Source organism: Peromyscus maniculatus, chromosome 23 (assembly GCF_049852395.1).
Source record: "Peromyscus maniculatus bairdii isolate BWxNUB_F1_BW_parent chromosome 23, HU_Pman_BW_mat_3.1, whole genome shotgun sequence".
Taxonomy (NCBI): domain Eukaryota; kingdom Metazoa; phylum Chordata; class Mammalia; order Rodentia; family Cricetidae; genus Peromyscus; species Peromyscus maniculatus.
The window spans coordinates 28,809,585-28,827,674 of NC_134874.1; the positions used below are offsets into that span (position 1 = coordinate 28,809,585).

An 18,090-nucleotide genomic window follows, 5' to 3' on the forward strand; every position below is an offset into this window, starting at 1 on the left:
GCACCATTCACCTTGTATTTTTGAAACGGGGCCTAACCTAAGACTCCAGAGATCCACTCCAGAGAATCCAAGATTCTAGAGCTAGGATTATAAGTGCATGCTACCATGTCTCTCTTAAAAAAAAAATTACATTATGTATTTATTGAGTATGGTGTGCGTGTGTGCATGTGTGTGTGTGTGTGTGTGCTCGCGTGTGCGCCTGCACATGCCACTGCATATGTGTGGAGGTCAGAGGACAGCCTGAGGGAGTCACTTTTCTACCCCGTGGGCTTCAGAGATTGAGCTCAGGTCATCGGGCTTGGCAGCAAACATCTTTACCTGCCGGGCCATCTTACCGGCTCAGTGCCTGGCTTTCAGGAAGCGCAGATCAGCAGTGGCTCCACTTATCCTGCAGAAGAAGATGAGCTGAGAGGAGGCTGGACCACAGGGGCCATCGTGTTGGTTGCTCTGGCTTCTGCAACGTCCCCAAGGAATCTGTGCGGCCACCCTGGGAGTGACCACCAGGTGACCCTGACAATCTGACTCTGCTTCTCTGGTCCTGGTGTGGCACATTCTCCATGTCTGTGAACTCATCTGCCTTGGTTTGGATCTGAAATGTCTCCCACGGCCTCATGTTTTGTGATTTTATTTATTTATTTATTTTCAATTATGTGTGTATGTGTGTTTGAGCATGTACACTTGCATGCAGTACCCAAAGAAGCCAAAAGAGGGCGTCAGATCCCCCTGGAGCTAGAGTTAATGGAGGTTATGAGCAGGTGGGTGCTGGGAACTGAACTCAGGTCCTTTCCAGAGCAGTACAGGCTTTAACTGCTGAGCCATCTCTCCAGCTCCAAGCTTGTGTCCTTGGCTTGTGGTACTATCCTGAAGGCTATGGGGACCTTTAGGAGGTGGGGCCTGCCTGATGGAGCATGTCACCGAGGGTGGGCTTTAGAAGGTAACACCTGCCCTTGGCTTCCGTCTGCACTACTTCCTGGTTTTCTCCGATACATGGAGTCCTCCTCACACACCCACATTGCCACGACAGACTGAGACCTCTGAACCTGTGGGCTGATATGCTCTGCCCTTGTCTCTGCAGGGTCACTGTGTGTGTTCGTGTTTGTGTGTCTGTGTAGCTGTGTGTATGTGTGGGGTGCATATACACGTGTAAGCCAGAAATCAGCATTGGGTGTCTTCCTCAATTGTTCTTACACACACACACACACACACACACACACACACACACACACACACTATGTTATTTTGTATTTGTGCGGGGGGGGGGGGGGGGGGGCACACATGCCATGGTGGACATGTGAAAGCCAGAGGACACCTTGCATGAGTCATCCTTTCCTCTGCCCTGTCTGTCCCCGGGATCAAACGCAGGTCATTAGGCTTGGTGATAAGCACCTGCTGAGCCATCTTGTGGCTGTATAACTGAGAGAGGACCTCTCATCTAGCTGGAAGCTCAGATGCGGCGAGGCTAGCTAACCAATGAACTACAGGGATCTGCCATCTCACTCCCCGGCACCCGGGATCACAGACATGCATCACCAAGCCAGGTTTTTTTGTGGGTGCTAGGGGTCTGCATTCAGTCCCTCCTGTGTGTGGCGAACATTTCACTCACTGAGCTATCGCCGCAGCCCCTGCGAGGTAATTTTAGTCACAGCCAGTGTGTCGGATAGCCTTTTTTTTTTTGACAACTTGAAACAAACTAGAGTCATCTAGGAAAAGGGACTGTCAGCCGAGGAGCAGTCTCCATCAGACCGGCCAGCAGGGAAGCCTGTGGGCCATTTTCTTGATTGATGTTGATGGAGGAGGGTCCAGCCCGCTATGGGTAGTACCACCTGTGGGCAGATGGACCTGAGTTGCATAAAAAAAGCAAGCTGAGGGCCTGGAGGGATGGCTCAGTGGTTAAGAACACTGGCTGCTTTCCCACAGGACTCGGGTTCCATCCCTAGTACTCACATGGCAGTCCACCCACAGCTCTAACTCCAGTCCCAGGGGATCTGACTATTGGCCTCTGAGGGCAATGCACACATGTGTCACACAGACTTACGTGCAAGACAAATATCCACACACATAAAATTAAAAAAAGAAAGTGTGTGTTTGAAAAAGGGCAAACTGAGCGAGCCCGGGAGAGCAAGTCAGTAAGCGGCGTTCCTCCATGGTCTCTGCATCAGTTCCTGCCTCAGTTTCCCCTGATGAGGGGGGACCAGCTGAAATAAACCCTTTCCTCCCCAAACTGCTTTTGGTCACGGCGTCTTCCTCACAGCCATAGAGAGCAGACGAGGCCAGCCACACAGAAGTCATCACCACAGAAACGGTTGCAGAACTTTATTAAGAAACAGGAGATACAACATAGGCAACTTGAGTCTTCACAGCACAGGCACTTGGTCCTTGGCATCAGAGAGAAGCGGGCGAGGCTGACCCTCAGGCCCTGCCTTCACGCCACCCCCTCCTGGCCCCTGAGATAACCCGCTACAACTTCCCGAAGCTCCAGCTTCTTCTGGTCCTCTTCCCTCCACAGGCCCACCCTCCTCTACTCAGTCACCAAGACACCTCACCGGGTGCATCAGGAGAGAATGACGTCAGTCAATGTTCTCTGCTCCTCCAAGCCCCGGTGTCTGGAAGTCCCTGAAGATCTAACCTTTGCTCCTCCCTGGTGCATTTTGATAAACTAAGTCCCCGGGTCAATCGGATGGGCTGATTCTGGTACCCTCCGTCCAGCCCACTTCTGAACAACCTCAGGCTGCTCTCCCTGGCAGCTTAGCCCCAGCTAGGGTAAGGCAGCTTTCTCCCCATTTCTCAGGTCTGCACCCCTTCTCCATTCCCCAGTGAAAAGACTGTTCCCACCCTCAACTTCCCGGCCAAAGAGAGATGGCCAGGCACCTTGACCCTGGCACCCCTCAATCAAACTCTGCCTCTAGCTCAGATCCCCAACATTATCATTTCCTTAAAAACAACTTTTTAAACACTTCCCTTGACCGTCTGTACCTTCAGAATTGTGCCCATAGGGATTGAGGAAATGATGCCACTTCACAGATAGAACAGGTCCACAGTGAGAGAGCATCATCTTGCCCCACCGCCCTCAGTCATATTTTCTCTAAACTATACAAAGATAGGCCACTCTCGACATTTTTTTTCACTTTCCCAAAATGGCGACAGTAATTGGTCCTCATTGGGAACAGCCGATTCCCAGCCAGCTTGGCGGACGGCCCTGACCCTCAGCCAGCTGGGCTGTTGGTCCCCTGTGCTCCTGTGGTCACTTGTGTGTTTTGGTGAGTGGCTTGTTTGTGTAACCTCTGGAAATTAAAACAAATGTCCCCAGGAGAAGAAGGTTTACAATGTAGCCTTAGCCAGACTTTCTTAGGAATGTTACTTTTCCTTTTCCTTTTTTTTTTTTTTTTTTTGAGACAGGGTTACTCTGTGTAGTCCTGGCTGTCCTGGAACTCACTCTGTAGACCAGGCTGACCTCGAACTCACAGAGATCCACCTGGCTCTGCCTCCCGAGTGCTGGGATTAAAGGCGTGCGCCACTACCAGCCAGAATGTTATTTATTTTTAATTATGTGTATGTGTGTGGCTATATATGTACGTAAGTGCAGGTGTCCTTGGAGGCCAGAAGATGGAGCTAGATCTCCTGGAGCTGGAGTTACAGGCTGTTGTGAGCCACCTGATGTGGGTGCTGGGAATTGAACCCAGATCCTCTGTGAGAGCAGCAAGCACTCTTAACCACAGAGCTACCTCTCCAGCCCTCGTTTTGAGACCAAGTCTCACCCTGTAGCTCAGGCTGGCATGATCTCCACGCTTCAGCCTTCCCAGCATCGGGGTTACGGGTATGCCATCACGCCCAGCTTGCAACTCCTCCCATTCAGGCCTACTCCAATGAAGGAGCAGAGCCATTTGGACATAAAAAACACAGATATGGTCTCTGTTGCCTGCCTCCCTCCCCAAACAACATCGGCCTGTTCCCAATCACATACAACCTGGACCGTTGCAGTCAGGAAGAGAATAATTGATCAAGTAGTTGCTATGTGGTTAAGGTATTGGTTGAAGACAAAGAAGATTCTGAGTCTGGGTGGGATTCACCAGGATTCCCAGGTCAGTTAAGGTGTAGATTTTTACTTCCAAATTATGCTCAAGGCCACCCTCCCCATCACCCTCCACATTCTAGTGTGCGGTGCCTTCCAACTCCCACCCATTTGAGTTCTCACTTCCCTTCATCTTCCAAGGCCCCCCGAAGGCCTTGGTTCTGTCTCTTAAGCATTTGTGGGATTCTCTTTCAGAACCAGGTACCTCCCTCTTCCTGGCACTGGGTACTGAATGCAGGACCACTACCACTGAGCCACACCCCAGCCCCTCACTGGGGGATTCTAGGCAGGGGCTCTACCACTGAGCCACACCCCAGCCCCTCACCGGGGGATTCTAGGCAGGGGCTCTACCACTGAGCCACACCCCAGCCCCTCACTGGGGGATTCTAGGCAGGGGCTCTACCACTGAGCCACACCCCAGCCCCTCACTGGGGGATTCTAGGCAGGTGCTCTACCACTGAGCCACACCCCAGCCCCTCACCGGGGGGTTCTAGGCAAGCTCTCTATCCCCAAGCACTCTTTATTTCTCACTCTGAAATATGGTCTAGCCAAGTTACAGAGGCAGGACTACAATCCCCTATCCTCCTGCCTCAGCCTCCCAGTTGCCCCACTACCAGGCCTGGCTCCATTTCTAAAGGCCTCTCACTGCATTAGCCCCCCCTCCCTTCCAGGTTCCTGTGTGCCTCTGCAGCGCTGCCGCTACCCTAAACGGCACAGAAACCCCTAGAACCTTGTCCCTTGCTCCCTCTTCTAAAAGAAGCTAGAAAACCACAATCCTGTTTCTGAAGTCTCGCCTTAGAAGGCGCAACAGTGCCCCCTACTGGAGACTTCCCATCAGCCAAGATTTCTACACAATTTGGCTTAAAAGGTTGTGGCCGAACGGTCTGACCCCCTCTCTACATGTTAATTCATTTCACAGACGTTTATTGAGACTTACAGTTGGCCATCACGCTACCTGAAGAGACTCAGGACAACACACACACACTATCTGGGCCTTCATACAACTCCTCGGGTCCCACCCCGATCTGTAACCCCACCACTTGGTCTGGATGGGTCCGGAGAATTCAGCCAGACTTCCCGAACGAACACTGGGGACTTCACAGCCATCCTGTCACCTGTGGAGACCACCCGGCCTCGAAATAACAATCCTCCTCCGGCCCTCATCCTGCTCGCTAGAGTTACCGGAGCGCACTACCACATCTGGCCCAGTGGTTAGTTATTCTTAAATAGTATTTATAGAAGCATATTTTCTTGAAGTACTCAAGCATATAATACTCACTGAAAAAGAAATGTGCAGATGTGAATACCAGCTCAAAATAACTCAAAAAGACGTAACCTCCGAAATCATTGGCTATTTACAGATTAGGAATCCATTGTCTGCTCGGTAGCTATTCGGACACATCTCACCCGCTGACACGTGCAGTCAGAGTGCCCCGGTCAACCACCCTGTTTTTCTTCTGTGTGCAGGCAGGCACCAGGTCTAGGGGACACCAAGTGTCCTTCCCTGTTACCCTCCACCTATAACTTCGACACAGGGTCGTTCACTGAATCTGGAGCAACCAAGCCCTGACTCTGCCCCTCCCCACCCCACCCCCCTTATAGCTCTGGTACATGTGGCCACACCTGGCTTTTTGTATGGGTGCCGGGGATTCGAACTCAGGTCCTCGCGCTTGTATAGCAAGCGTTCTTACCCACTGAGCCGGCTCCCCAGCCCCTCACGCCCTCTCTTCTCTCCCCGATGACTGCACCACATACCATTTATTTCTTCCAAATACTTTTCATAGTTGTTATCCACATGAGTTCATTCTTCCAACAGACCCACAGCCTACTCAGCCGCCACCCCACCATGGGGCAGTTAGTTTCCAGTTAATAACAGCAAACATTTTTCTGCTCGTGAATTATTTCTCCAGAATGTATTCCCCAAAGTGGGATAGCATCTCCCCCCCCCCCCAGCGCTAGAGAGGGGACAGGAATCAAGGAAGCACCCCACACACACACTGCGCCACTCACTGGGGAATTCTAGATGGACCCTTCAGCCCTCAGCCCCCGGTGGATTCTAGGCAGGCTGAGATTAATGTAGTTTTACAATCATTTAAAAAAAAAATAATAAAACCTGTGGCAAATATTGCCAAATGTCTCTCCGGGAGGCATCGGTTTACAGTGCCAGGAATCTACGTCTTTCTTCAGAACACATTTTTAACTTTATCGCTGGCGCATGCCAGTGGTTTTATTTAGCGAATTCTTTTTCATTTTACCAGTCCTTGCTAGTAGATACCCCCAACCCCCAACCCCGTCCTGGGTGCGTGAACTATTTTGTCTTTGTCCAAACAGGTCTCTTTTTTTAAGGGGTGCACTGGTGATTCAGCTTTTCCTGGTCAAATCAAAATTCCATGTTGTTTTGTAATCCTACTGGATTCCATGGCTTCCTTTGTGCTTTGCATGTATCTTTATATCTGTTTTAGATTTTTTTTTTTTTTGCTTGTTTGTTTGTTTTCAGAGCCAAGGTCTCGTGTAGCCTAGGCTGGTTCTGAATTTGCTATATAGCCAAGGATAACCTTGAACTTCTGATTCTCCTGCTAGGATTACAGGTATGTACTAGACCTGTTTTTATTCAGTGCTGGGGATCAAACCAGAGCTTTGAGTATGCTAGGCAGGCACTCCACCAACTGAGACTACAGCCTCATCTGCCTTTTTGTTTCTGAGGGTCTTACTGCGGAGCCTAGGCTGGCCTCCGACTCACAAGTCTGCTGCCATCTCCTGGGTCCTGGGATCACAGACTCGCCCCACCCCGTCCAGTGTTTAAAATTTATATGTGCTCAAAGTTGATCATCTGGACACTGGTGATTTCCTGTGCTGGTTTCTACAAACAGGAAATGTGCCCCCTCCAAAGACATCCTTTCTCCACCCCTACACTTTTTATCCGGACTTGTCCCAAAGCCCCCGATCCACTATGTCATCGTCACCCCTAAGTTTCTCTTCAGCGTCATTTCTCCACAGCCCCCAGCCACACACGTCGTCTCTACCATCTCCGTTCCAAAGCTGCCTCCACAGATCAAAGGGCCGTGGTAGCTGCTGCTTACCTCCATCTGTATCCATCTCTAGATTTTTACATCCCCCATCGTACTTCCCCCCCGCCCGTGCCCCTACGGTGACTTCCCAGATTCTGCTTGGCACCCCAATCCCAACCTGGCCTTTAGGCTTCAGTGGCTTCCCCGCCCCATCCCGTCACAGAAAGACCTCACTTTACTTCATTCACATAAAGGCGAACATTTTCTGAAAAGGAATTTTGCCCAGAAAGCTAAGGAAAAGCAATAAATAAGATCCTAGGAAACATACAGAAAGCATCAGAAAGGTATTAGATTATGGAGATTCATACCCTATTGAAATGTCTCTTCTGATTGGCTCAACTGTATTTAGCTGTTTTCTTTATATATATCTATCTAACATTCTATATTAAAGATCCCATGGTTTTTTTGTGTGTATAAAATCCCACTGTTTGCATCCAACCATCACTACCATTTCCCCCACTGAGCCCCATAATGGTCTTAAAAAGAAATATGGTGTTTCTCCTATTTGAGGGCTAAGGAAACATGGCTGAGTCTTTATGGACCTTGAAATGCGGTGACACCGTTCCTCCCCGAATCTCTGCCTCCACCCCCACCCCAGTGCGGAGATGTGTGTCATTTGTGCCTCTGCTAAGGTGAGCTGAGGTGTGGGGGCAGGGCGGCAGGCCGCTCGCGCCTCCAACTTTACCTGGGTGAGGTGCTCGGCCAGCGCTGTGTTAGGCAAACCGGGATTCACCGTCCTTCTTGGTGTGGGTGCCTGTGATCTTGCAGGTGATGGCAGGGGAAGAGCTGGGGTGTCCGTGCAGATCTTGTAGGTGGTCTTGTCCTAGCCAGGCACCTACTCAACATCGTTCTTGCTCACTGTAGCCACGCCCACATGTCCACAGTGCCATTGAGGTCGCCACCCTTCACAGCCTGCAGGGCAGCGGTCAGGGAGTCCTCCACCCTTACCACCACCCAGGTGAGGTCACTGGCCAGCACACCGTCACAATGGCCCGCATCTCGGACTCCAAGGCCTGAAATCTGCTGAAGTCCTGGGTCTGTTAAGAGTCCCTGCATTTCCCCAAGGCCCAGGACAATGGCCAGGAAGGATCTGATGCTCCCTTACCATCTTCTGACATTTACTCTGGCTTCCGAAGACAATTGGGCATCTCCTTTTTGAAGGGATGGATGATGCAGGCACAGACCTTGGCCAGCCTGGCCACTCACTGGGTCACTGGGCTTCCTGAGGGCCGCAGTTCAGGTGGATTCTGCTCTCCTGACCCGAAGAACTTCTGGTCGTCAGACCAGCACTAGTTGACGTAAACTTGGACCACCGTGGGGGGGGGGGCGATGGGCTTCCCCAGCAACCACAAACACCCCCACCCCGTCAGCTGCTGCATCTCAATCCAGTGAGCCTCACTCGGCACCATGTGGGTCTTATTGTCATGGTTTCTGGGGGCTGGTGTCTGAGAACTCGCGAGAGGTCTGGCTTGTGGGCATTGGAGGGCAGGATGACGCAGTCCGTGCACTTGGTGGAGCACTCAAGGACAATCACAAAGTCACAGCCCTGCCGATGCACACCTCTCTGGACAGGATCCCACCAGCGTTGATGCCGACACCTCTCAGCCACCCTCTAGAAGGTTAAGCTCCCCTCACAGTGGGCATCCTCACTGATCCAGCTTAACATGTGGCCACCAGAGATGGAGCTTCTGTGAGACAGGCTGGTGCGTGAGAGTTGGGAGAGGAGTCCAGCCCTTTACACACAGTCTCTGTAGGTAGCACAGGCTTAATTAAGCTCAAATGTATGATCCTCCTGCCTCAGCTTCCCAAGTGCTGGGATTACAGGTGTGCTGTGATGCCACACCTGGCTTTAACCTCACATCTATAGCCTCCCCGATTGTACCTGTACTCCCTGACCTCTGACACCTTAAAACCCACCCCATACACTTCACTAAGGGAGTCTCTACTCCTTGATGGTGGTTGGCAGAACACAGCAACGTTATCGCCATTCTAGATCTCTGGCATCTTGTGACCCCATGTGCCCCTGTGAGAATGGCCAGTTTTCACCCCATTTCCACCACGCCCACCATGTCTTTGACATATACTGGGTCTTTTTTTGCTTGGAGAATGACGTAAGTCATCTCCCTAGGAGACGCTCTTTCATCTACTCCATCCATCTTTCTTTCTTTTTTTTTTTTTTTGGTTTTTCGAGACAGGGTTTCTCTGTAGTTTTGCGCCTTTCCTGGATCTCACTCTGTAGACCAGGCTGGCCTCGAATTCACAAAGATCCGCCTGGCTCTGCCTCCCGAGTGCTGGGATTAAAGGCGTGAACCCCCCCCACTACCCACCCCCGGCCTACTCCATCTATCTTTTCCCCCCCAAGGAGGAGGGTACATCTAGGAATTGACCTCAGGACTTCCTGCAGGCTAGACAAGCCCTCTACCAGAGCCACGCCCCCAGGCCCTCGGTGGAGATTCTGGGCAGGTGCTCCAGCCCTGAACCACACCACCCACTCCTCATTGGTAGAATCTAGGCAGGCGCTCTACTATTGAGCCATACCCCCGCTCCCCAGACCCTCATTTGTGAGTTCTAGGCAAGTGCTCTACAGAGTCATGACCCCCATCTCAGGAATGGTTTTGAAGACGGCAAATCAAGAATCACTTATAAATCTCAAGACACCTAAACTACACAGCATCAGCCGCAGCTGCGGGCATCAGTGAAAAAAGCAAGCGGTTTGGTTGACTTCTGGCACCGGCCGTGTGCCCCTGAGATTACGGCCACATCACCACTACCGCTCCTGGAATCTTCTATCCCTATACCTCAATCACAGAAGGAGCAAGCATTTTGTCAGCTGGGAAAATGCCCTCGGCTACGTCATCTCCCTCCCTTCCCGCCTGCCCCTCCCCCCGTCCCAGCCCCGAGCCCCCTTAACTGTCGGGGAACCTGACCCTAAACACATGGATAGTCCCGTTACTCAGGGACACCACCAGATACTTGCCGTCTACCATGGTGGTTACCCGGGGCTTCTCCAGGCCATGATACGCTGTTAGGAAGTCACCAAGAAGTGACCCCTTGGGGTCCAGGATGACCACCTTGTTGACCTCCCGAAGGGTCAGAAATATGTAGCCTTTCTTATCCACAGAGACAGAACCTGGCTGGCAGCCATGTAAACCAGGGCCCTTGTATTCCCATATCACCTGGCCGAGCCCATCGCAGAAAACCACGCTGTTTTGCTGCCAATCGGACCCTACAAAATTGCCCTGGGGGCTGGTGGTCAGGAACACCAGTGCCCGCTGGCCCCGGCTAGCCTTGCCTCCAGGGATGAACCGGGTGGCCAGGCTGCCGTCCTTCTTGTACACCTCCACGTGGCCTGCCACACTGACCGCGACCCGGTCTCCACAGGGCATCGCGGCCACGGCGTGGCTGGACTGGGTGAGGCTCAGGGATCTTCGCCATTGAACGTCCCCCTCGGGACTGACGAGGTAGAGCCTCGCATTGGCGGAGAAAGCCACTGCGTTCTGCAGGGCAGCCACGCTGCACGGGGAGCTGCTGTCGGGAACCGGCACTGTGCCCTTGTAGTCGCCATTGAGGGAGAAGCGTTTCAAGACCCGGTTCTGCTCATCCGCCACCAGGATCTCCTGGGGGCCGTAGGGACAGAGCCCGGTGATGCGTGGGGAACGTTTGTCTCCGGGCATCCTCGTGGGGAAACTCCAGGAGAAAACAGGCCGAGGGAGGAGGCTTGAACCTTCGAGGTTTGGCCTCAGGATGGGGCTGGGCTCCCGAGAAACGGGCTTGCCCCGTCCTTTGCCCTTCTTCTTCTTGTTAGATCTGTTACCCCTTTCGATTTGGACCTCATCATCCTCTTGGGAGCTCTGGGTTTTGCCTTCTTTGGGAGTCGAGGCTCCATCCTTACTCAGGGGCTGGGTGTCACCCTGCTTCCCCGCCTTGGCTCTCTCCTCGCCTTGGCTGGGAGCCTCATCTCCTCCTTGGGTCCCGGCTCCACCCTTCGCATTGAACTTCTGGGATTGTTCCGGCTCCTCAAAGGAAAGTCGAAGCAGGTGGCAGTTCTTGTCCTGGAGCCCAGGATGGAGGTCCAGCTTGGGCAGCAGACAGCGGGTAGGCCCGGGGGTCCAGGGACAGTCTTGAAGCTGGCGCAGGCGCTGCGTGATGGCTTCCTCCAGCGAAAGGATCTCCGCCTCCAGACCCAGGCTGAGCACTCGGCGGGCAAAGGCAGCAGCCGCCTTGGCCACTTGCTCCTGGCCCTCGATCTTGGTCAGCCTCTCCCTGGTAGCCTCCTCCGCAGCCTCCACGTGGGCCCGGAGCTGCCCCAGCACTTCCTGCTTCTGGGCCAGCAGGGCCTTGAGGATTCGCTCAGCCGCCTCCTCCACCTGCGTCCCCACGCTGGCTGCCTGCTCTCGCAGCTGGGCTAAGGCTTCCTTTTCTGCCACCCGGGTGGCCTCGAGCTCCGTCAGATTGCTGTCCACACCAGCCAATAGCTCCTCGAGGCCCGGCTTCCGGGAACGCACCGCCTCCGCCAGGGGCAAGCAGGGGTGATCCAGATGCGGCCCCAGACGGCAGTCCTTGCAGAGGAGCTGAGAACACGGCTGGCAGAGGAAGAGGAGCGTTTCCCCCGGGTGCTGGGGGCACTGGGATGCCTGGCGCTCGCGAGCCTCTTCGTCATACCACCCGGCTCTGTAACCCACCAAGTCAACGACTCGGTGCTTATGGGTCTGGCGGGAGCAGCGATGGCCGTCGGCACAGGCCTGGCACAGGTCGTCCGCGCAGTCCAGGCACCGGGCTGTGGCGGGTCCTCCAGAGCTCTTGCCTCCCACCAGAGGGCACAGCGCGCAGGTGGGCTTCTCTGAATGCATGTCTCCGGGAGCCCTGGCCTTGACGAGGTCCAAAAGCCCATTGACAAAGAAGTTGGTCTTGAAGGCGGCCACACCCTCGGGAGGAACAGGCACGATCTCCCGACACTCGGGGCAGCGGACCTGGCCACCGACGTCCAGCTGGGCCAGACAGTCCTGGCAATAGGTATGTAGGCATGGCAGGGTCTTGGGCATGTGCAGCTGCTCCAGGCAGATTTTACAGGCTAGGAAATCGCTGCTCAGAGCCTCCAGCAGAGTAGGGGAGGAGACTTTGGAGACCATACTGTAAGGGAAGGGGCAGGGGTCAGAGGCACCCTGGCCACGCCCCCACCTTGGTCCCCGCCCCCTTCAGCCTGCCCCCTCCCCTACTCTTGGCTGGTCTCCCCACTCACCTGGAAGGCTGGGAAGTTCTGGCTTCTGGGAGACACTGGATACTCGGGGAAGGAGGTCTTTCTTCCACCTCGTCCTCTTTACACTCAACCAAATGTAAACATGCAAAAGCTGTAGGTAGCGCCGATCCTGTGGAAAAAAATGAGACGAGGAAGGCCCCAGGCCTCAGAGATGGAAAAATCTAATTATTAACACACCAGGTCTTGGGCCAAAGGTAAGGGTAGCCCAAGCCCTTCCGGCCTCACGTAGCCCAGACTGGCCACGACGTTGCTATGTAACCGAGGATGACCTTGAACTTCTGAACTTCCTGCCCCTGCTTCCTGAGCCCTGGGATTACAGGTGTGTGCCAGCACACCAGTTTTTATGTAGCACTGGGGATGGACTTTAGGGCGTCTTGCATGCTGGGCAAGCACTCTAACAAGTGAGCCACACTCCCAGGTTCTGGAGTGAGGCCTGTGCTGCCCCTGCCTCAGCCTCCTGAGCGCTGAAATTACAGGCATGCACCACGATAACATGAATCTTAAAAGGTCTTATAATAAAAAACCCAGAGCCAGATATCGGGATGAAAGCTGAAAGATCAGAGAAGCAGAGTGGCCAGCCACTAGTTCTTACCTCTACGACATCCTCAGTCTACGGAGTGCTAGTATCCTCGTGCTTTATAAACCTTTCTCTGCCCTGCCATCCTAGTTCCTGAAATTAAAGGTGTGTGCCACCACTGCCTGACTAATTTAGTGGCTAGCTCTGTCCTCGGATCCCCAGACAAGCTTTATTGGGGTACACAGTATATCACCACACACCACGTTTATCTTGGTGTGGGGTTCTGTTATGAGTGGATACTAGCGGTCTGGCTGCGCAGAAGCACCGGATTTTCAATGTCGGGACAGGGTTCTACAGCCTTGGTTCCCTTTTCTGTCCATCTGTCTGGGAGAGTGTCCTGGGAGGGTAGGAAGTCCTACTTCCTGCCCCAACTATTTTTGAAAGTAATTCCAGAACAAGACAAAGGCTGGGGGGTGGGGGAGTTCATCTCCTTTCCTTCTCCTGGACCTCGGAGCCGTGGAGATCTGGCCTTGACCCCTGGAGTCATCTGATTTTACCCTCTCCTACCAAATGCATCCTAGAAACTTCCGGAGGGAAGGCATTGCGAGTCCCCAGCACGGTGGGGACTTAATAAAGAAAGCAGGTAGAATCCTCGCACTCAGGAGGCTGAGGCAGGAAGACCGCCAGGAATTCACGGCTAGCCTTGGTTACAAAAGGCGTTTGGGGATCCTATGGCTACAGTGCTGAGTTCTGGCTGAGCAACAGAGCGAGACCCAGCCGAGAGAGAGAGAGAGAGAGAGAGAGAGAGAGAGAGAGAGAGAGAGAGAGAGAGAGAGAGAGAGAGAGAGAGAGAGACAAGTAAATAGGATTGATTGATTGATTGCACTTCCCTTTTCCCCCCGGGGTTGGGAGGGGAAGCTCGGGGGTGGGGGTGCGGCTGTCGGTACTCAGGACTCCCCACACAGGGCGGGAGGCTGAGGCACAGGGCCCGCCACCTGCCTCCTCCTCTCGGGCCTTCCAGGTCCCCCTGCTCTCTCCCCTCCCTCCCTCCTCCTCTCCCGGGCTTTCTCACTCCCCTCCCCTCCCCCCAGCCTCGTCTTTCTGGGTCCCGGCTCTCACCCCCCCCCCCCCCCCCGATCTCTCCTTACCCAGCCACTGCTGAACTTGGACTCCCGCAGCAGGGCCCGGGGAGCCCCGAAATCCCGCCACGGCCGGCAGCCGACTACCTGCCTGCAAGGGAAACAAAACTGAAAGTAGCCGTGAAGGGCTGCAACTTCCGTCCCCGGCCCGGGACAGCCACTCCGGGGCTCAAGCCCCGCCTTCCTCCCCACCCCACCCCGGGACGCTCGCTCCCAGGCCGGCCCGGGCTGTGAGGCTGGACCCCCTTCCCAAAGGAAGGTCTGGCGGCCACAGGCCAGGGCGCCCGGTGGCCCCCGCTGTCAGCTTGAGTGAGTGTGTGTGTGTAGCAAGCAAGACGCACTGCCCCAGGGCAGGTTCTCTGAGCCTGTTTATTGGGTGGGATGTTTATGTGTGGGAAGGAATGACAGATGGGTGATCCGGCCAGTGGGCGAGGCTCCTCCGTTAACCGCAGTTGAAGCTGTGAGCCCCAGATAAGAACACTTTCCAGGGTTTTAGGGCAGGCTTCCAGGAGGCTCTATCTAGAGAGAGATTTGAGGAGGTTCCCGGGGCAAGGGCTTTCTGAGAGCAACAGGTGTGTGTTGGGGGTGGGGGTGGGGGACGACACGATCAGAGGAGTGAGATCCAAAATCCTCAGTCAAGTGTGGTGGGCACAGCTGTAATCCCAGCACTTGGGAGGTGGAGGCAGGAAGATCAGAGGTTTGATGTCAGCCTCAGCTACTTAGTTAAGTTTAAAGGCTTGTGGGAGCTGCTGGAGCCCCTGTGTGGAAAAAAGGATTACACAGACCCCCCCCCCCCACACACACACACAGGAGCGTCTGTAGGATGATGTGTGCGAAGGAGACATTGTGAACCGGGGCAGATGAGGCTGTGGAGGGAGGGACTGACATGGTCGGATGCCACAGGCCAGGTAGTCAGTCAGAATGAGGAGAGGAAATCATTCAGGTGGTACCTGACTTGAGATAGTTCACCTTGACCATCTTTCCACTCCCCCCCCCCCCCCACTGCTTCACGGTGGTGTAAAAGCAACACATTCAGTCAAAACTGTACGTTTGTTGTTGTTGTTGTTATCTGTTTATTTAGACAAGGTCTTGCTGTATTGCATAGGCTAGCCTCAAATTCAGGATCCTTCTGCCCTGGCCTCCTAAGTGTTGGGATTACAGGTGTGCACTATGACACTCCATCTTTGAATTTTGATATTCAGAAAAAAAAAAAATCAAACAACCATTCTAAGGGGAAGGCCTGGAGAAGTCAGCATAGAAAGAAAAAGGAAATTCACAAACGGACATAACATCATGAATGTAGTAAATCAATACAATTAATGTAATTAATGATTACATTAAATATAATTATGAAATAAATAATGCGAATGTAATCAATGAATACCACAAATGTAATTAATATCATGAGTGCAATTAAAATAAATAAATAAATAGAAGGAAATTAAGGGCGTATGGCGGTGGACTGGGGATGTGTCTCAGTTGGCAGAGTGCCTGCCTAGCCTGCACAAGGCCCTGGGTTCCATCCACCACATCAACTAGCTGTGGCGGTGCACACTTGTGACCCCAGCACGTGGGAGGTGGAGGCTAGAAGTCACGCTCCGTATGCAGCAAATTCCAGGCCAGCCTGAGACCCGTGAGACCCTGTCTCAAACAAACACAAGAGGGTGTGGACTTTGGCGCACGGGGCAGGAAGAGTCGCCCGCTCCCAAGTCTGATGAAAGCTTCTTGCCAGCTGAAAAGCAAGAATTTCAGCAGAGCTAGTACCTTTTCTGTGACGGCCACCCAACTCAAAGACCATCCTGGTAGCTGGAGACACAGTAATAGAGATTTCAAATAACTGTGTTAAAAGAGGGGCTGGCAAGAGGGCTCAGCAAATGAAGGGGCTTGCCACCAAGCCTGAGGACCCGAGTTCAGTCCCCAGAACCCACATGCTAGAAGGAGGGAATCGACTCCCGTAAGCTGTTCTCAGACCCCCACACCTAGGCCACATTTGTGTGTCCACGCACATTAATAATCAAGTTAAACTCTTAAGGTATGTCAACATAGCCATGAACTTGGCTTAAGGCCTGAAAGGCAGGACCTAGCACCGCCTTTCTCCTCTCCCAGCCAGCCTGTAACTGTCAGAAACCACAGCAGGCCTTCTACTGTTTGTGTTTTAATCCCTTGTGCAAGCCTTGGGAGCCGTGGTTTTACCTTGTAGCTTGTGATCCTACCCCAGCGCCTCCTCCAGAGGCACCCCGCAACCTCATCTACAGAGAAAGGGCAAAGATAAAGAAGGGGGGTCCACTTCGAGATCTTTGACAGCAATTAACCATGCAGCTCACACAGGATTGAGCCTGTATGATAATGAGTATTCAGAGACGGGTAATACCTGGGGGGGGCACTCAACAACCTAAGACAGAGTGCCTGTGTGGCCTGGGCAGGCGTCTCCATGACGGGTAAGGTGACCTGCTGATGTCCCACGCAACCTAAGTCAGAAGCTCATTTTTTAGTAAAAGGGGGATCTGTAGGGCCCTGGCCCCTGTTTTGGGTAACTATTGCCTTGCTTGCGGACTTTGACCTTGATATCATCCCAATGCTAATTCCCTGCCAGGTTCCACCCTCCTGAATGCTTAAGGGAAGTTCCTTGTCTGTGTATCCTGCATAATGGGCGTTAACAGCTTAGATGCAAGATTGTAAAATATCGACAGCGAACTTCTGCCCTCAGGGGTTCTCCCATTGTGCTGTAAGCCTGTATTTAAGACCTCCTCCCTCCTTCAATAAACAGGATTCGGCATTAAAAAAAGAAGAAGAAGAAGAAGCGGAGGGTCCCTTAGATGCCTTTTGGATGGGTCCACCAGGTAGCAGCAGGCTCACACAGACCGAGAGGGGGCACAGGCACAGGTGGGCCTCTCCAGACTTCCCTATTCTCTTCTCTTCTTTCCTTTCCTCTTCTCTCCCCTCCTCTCTCCCTCCCCTTCCCTTTCTCTCCTCTCCCCTTACTTTTTCCCCAGTCTTATTCTTTCCGGACAGTCTCCACTTAGCCCAGGCTAGCATGAAATTCAGTATGTTATCCAGGCTTGAGCTTGGAAGTCCCCTGCCTCAGCCTCGCAAGTTTCTGGTGTCCCAGGGTCCAACCAGGCTTAATTTGGGTTTAATTTACCCTTCTCTGTTGCTCTAATTTTAAATGGTCTTATAATTTAAAAAACACAGAGCCAGATATTGGGGTAAATGCTGAAAGATCAGAGAGACAAAGGAACAATCCACAGCCAACTCAGCTCACCAACTCCACGAATCCTCGGACTGAAAGCCCCTGAGTCCTCAGCCGAAAGGTCTCAGCTGGACTGCCTTAGTCTCTGTCTCCTCACGCCTTATCTACCTTCCTCTGCCCTGCCGTCACTTCCTGGGATTAAAGGAGTGTGTGCTTTCCAGCACTGGGATTAAAGGTGCCCACTGTGGAACCAAAATAAGACCAAAATGCTCTCACCCCAAAACTAAAGGCCTAAGACTGCTCCTTTTAGCTACAGGCCAGAAGTTACTGGAACAGGCCAGAAGTTACTGAGACCAGTCAGTTCAGATTCCAGAAACCAGGAAGTGTAAAAGTACAGAGCCACAACATAGTCACGAGGTAATGCCTGCCAGACTATAGAATGTCCTCTCCCTGGTTTCCAGGGTAACTGATCACAGAAATGCCTCCACCTGAGGGCAGCCAATGAGAAATGGTGGCGGGCAACCACTCCCTTAGAAGTAATTTCTAGAAGTCCCTAGAAGCGAGCCAATCAGAATTGTACCTGTACTAGCACCCCTAAATGATGTAACCTTGTGACTTTTCCCTTTAAAAACTGAGCTTGCAGACAGGTGGGTACTTCCTCCAGCTTCCACTGCGTTGGATCTGTTGGATGAAGTCCCTGCCTAGGCTTGTATTGCTTTTGGATATCCACGATTAAACCTTGCTTTTGCATTCCGGCATGCTCGTCTTTGGTGGTCTCTCTGGGGGTCACGATCTGGGCACAACACCCACCACTGTCTGGCTCTGTTTCCAATATGGCCTTGAACTCACA

The 18,090-nt window shown here is 53.0% G+C and overlaps 1 protein-coding gene across 4 annotated transcripts; it reads right to left on the bottom strand.

The window, feature by feature from the left end:
- Positions 1-2,298: 2,298 nt before the first annotated feature.
- Trim56 (tripartite motif containing 56) lies at positions 2,299-14,340 on the bottom strand. Of its 4 annotated transcripts, none has more exons than XM_006971248.4 (3): positions 14,060-14,340; positions 12,377-12,503; positions 2,299-12,267 (listed from the first exon to the last, which is right to left on the bottom strand). In XM_006971248.4, the coding sequence occupies exon 3, from the start codon at positions 12,264-12,266 to the stop codon at positions 10,044-10,046; it is 2,223 nt and encodes a 740-aa protein (XP_006971310.1). In that variant the 5' UTR covers position 12,267; positions 12,377-12,503; positions 14,060-14,340; the 3' UTR covers positions 2,299-10,043. The 4 variants fall into 4 exon arrangements, with proteins under 4 accessions (XP_006971310.1, XP_076417041.1, XP_015857131.1 ...); XM_076560926.1 differs by having other exon boundaries at positions 12,377-12,538; XM_016001645.3 differs by having other exon boundaries at positions 12,377-12,555.
- Between the last annotated feature and the right edge of the window lie 3,750 nt (positions 14,341-18,090).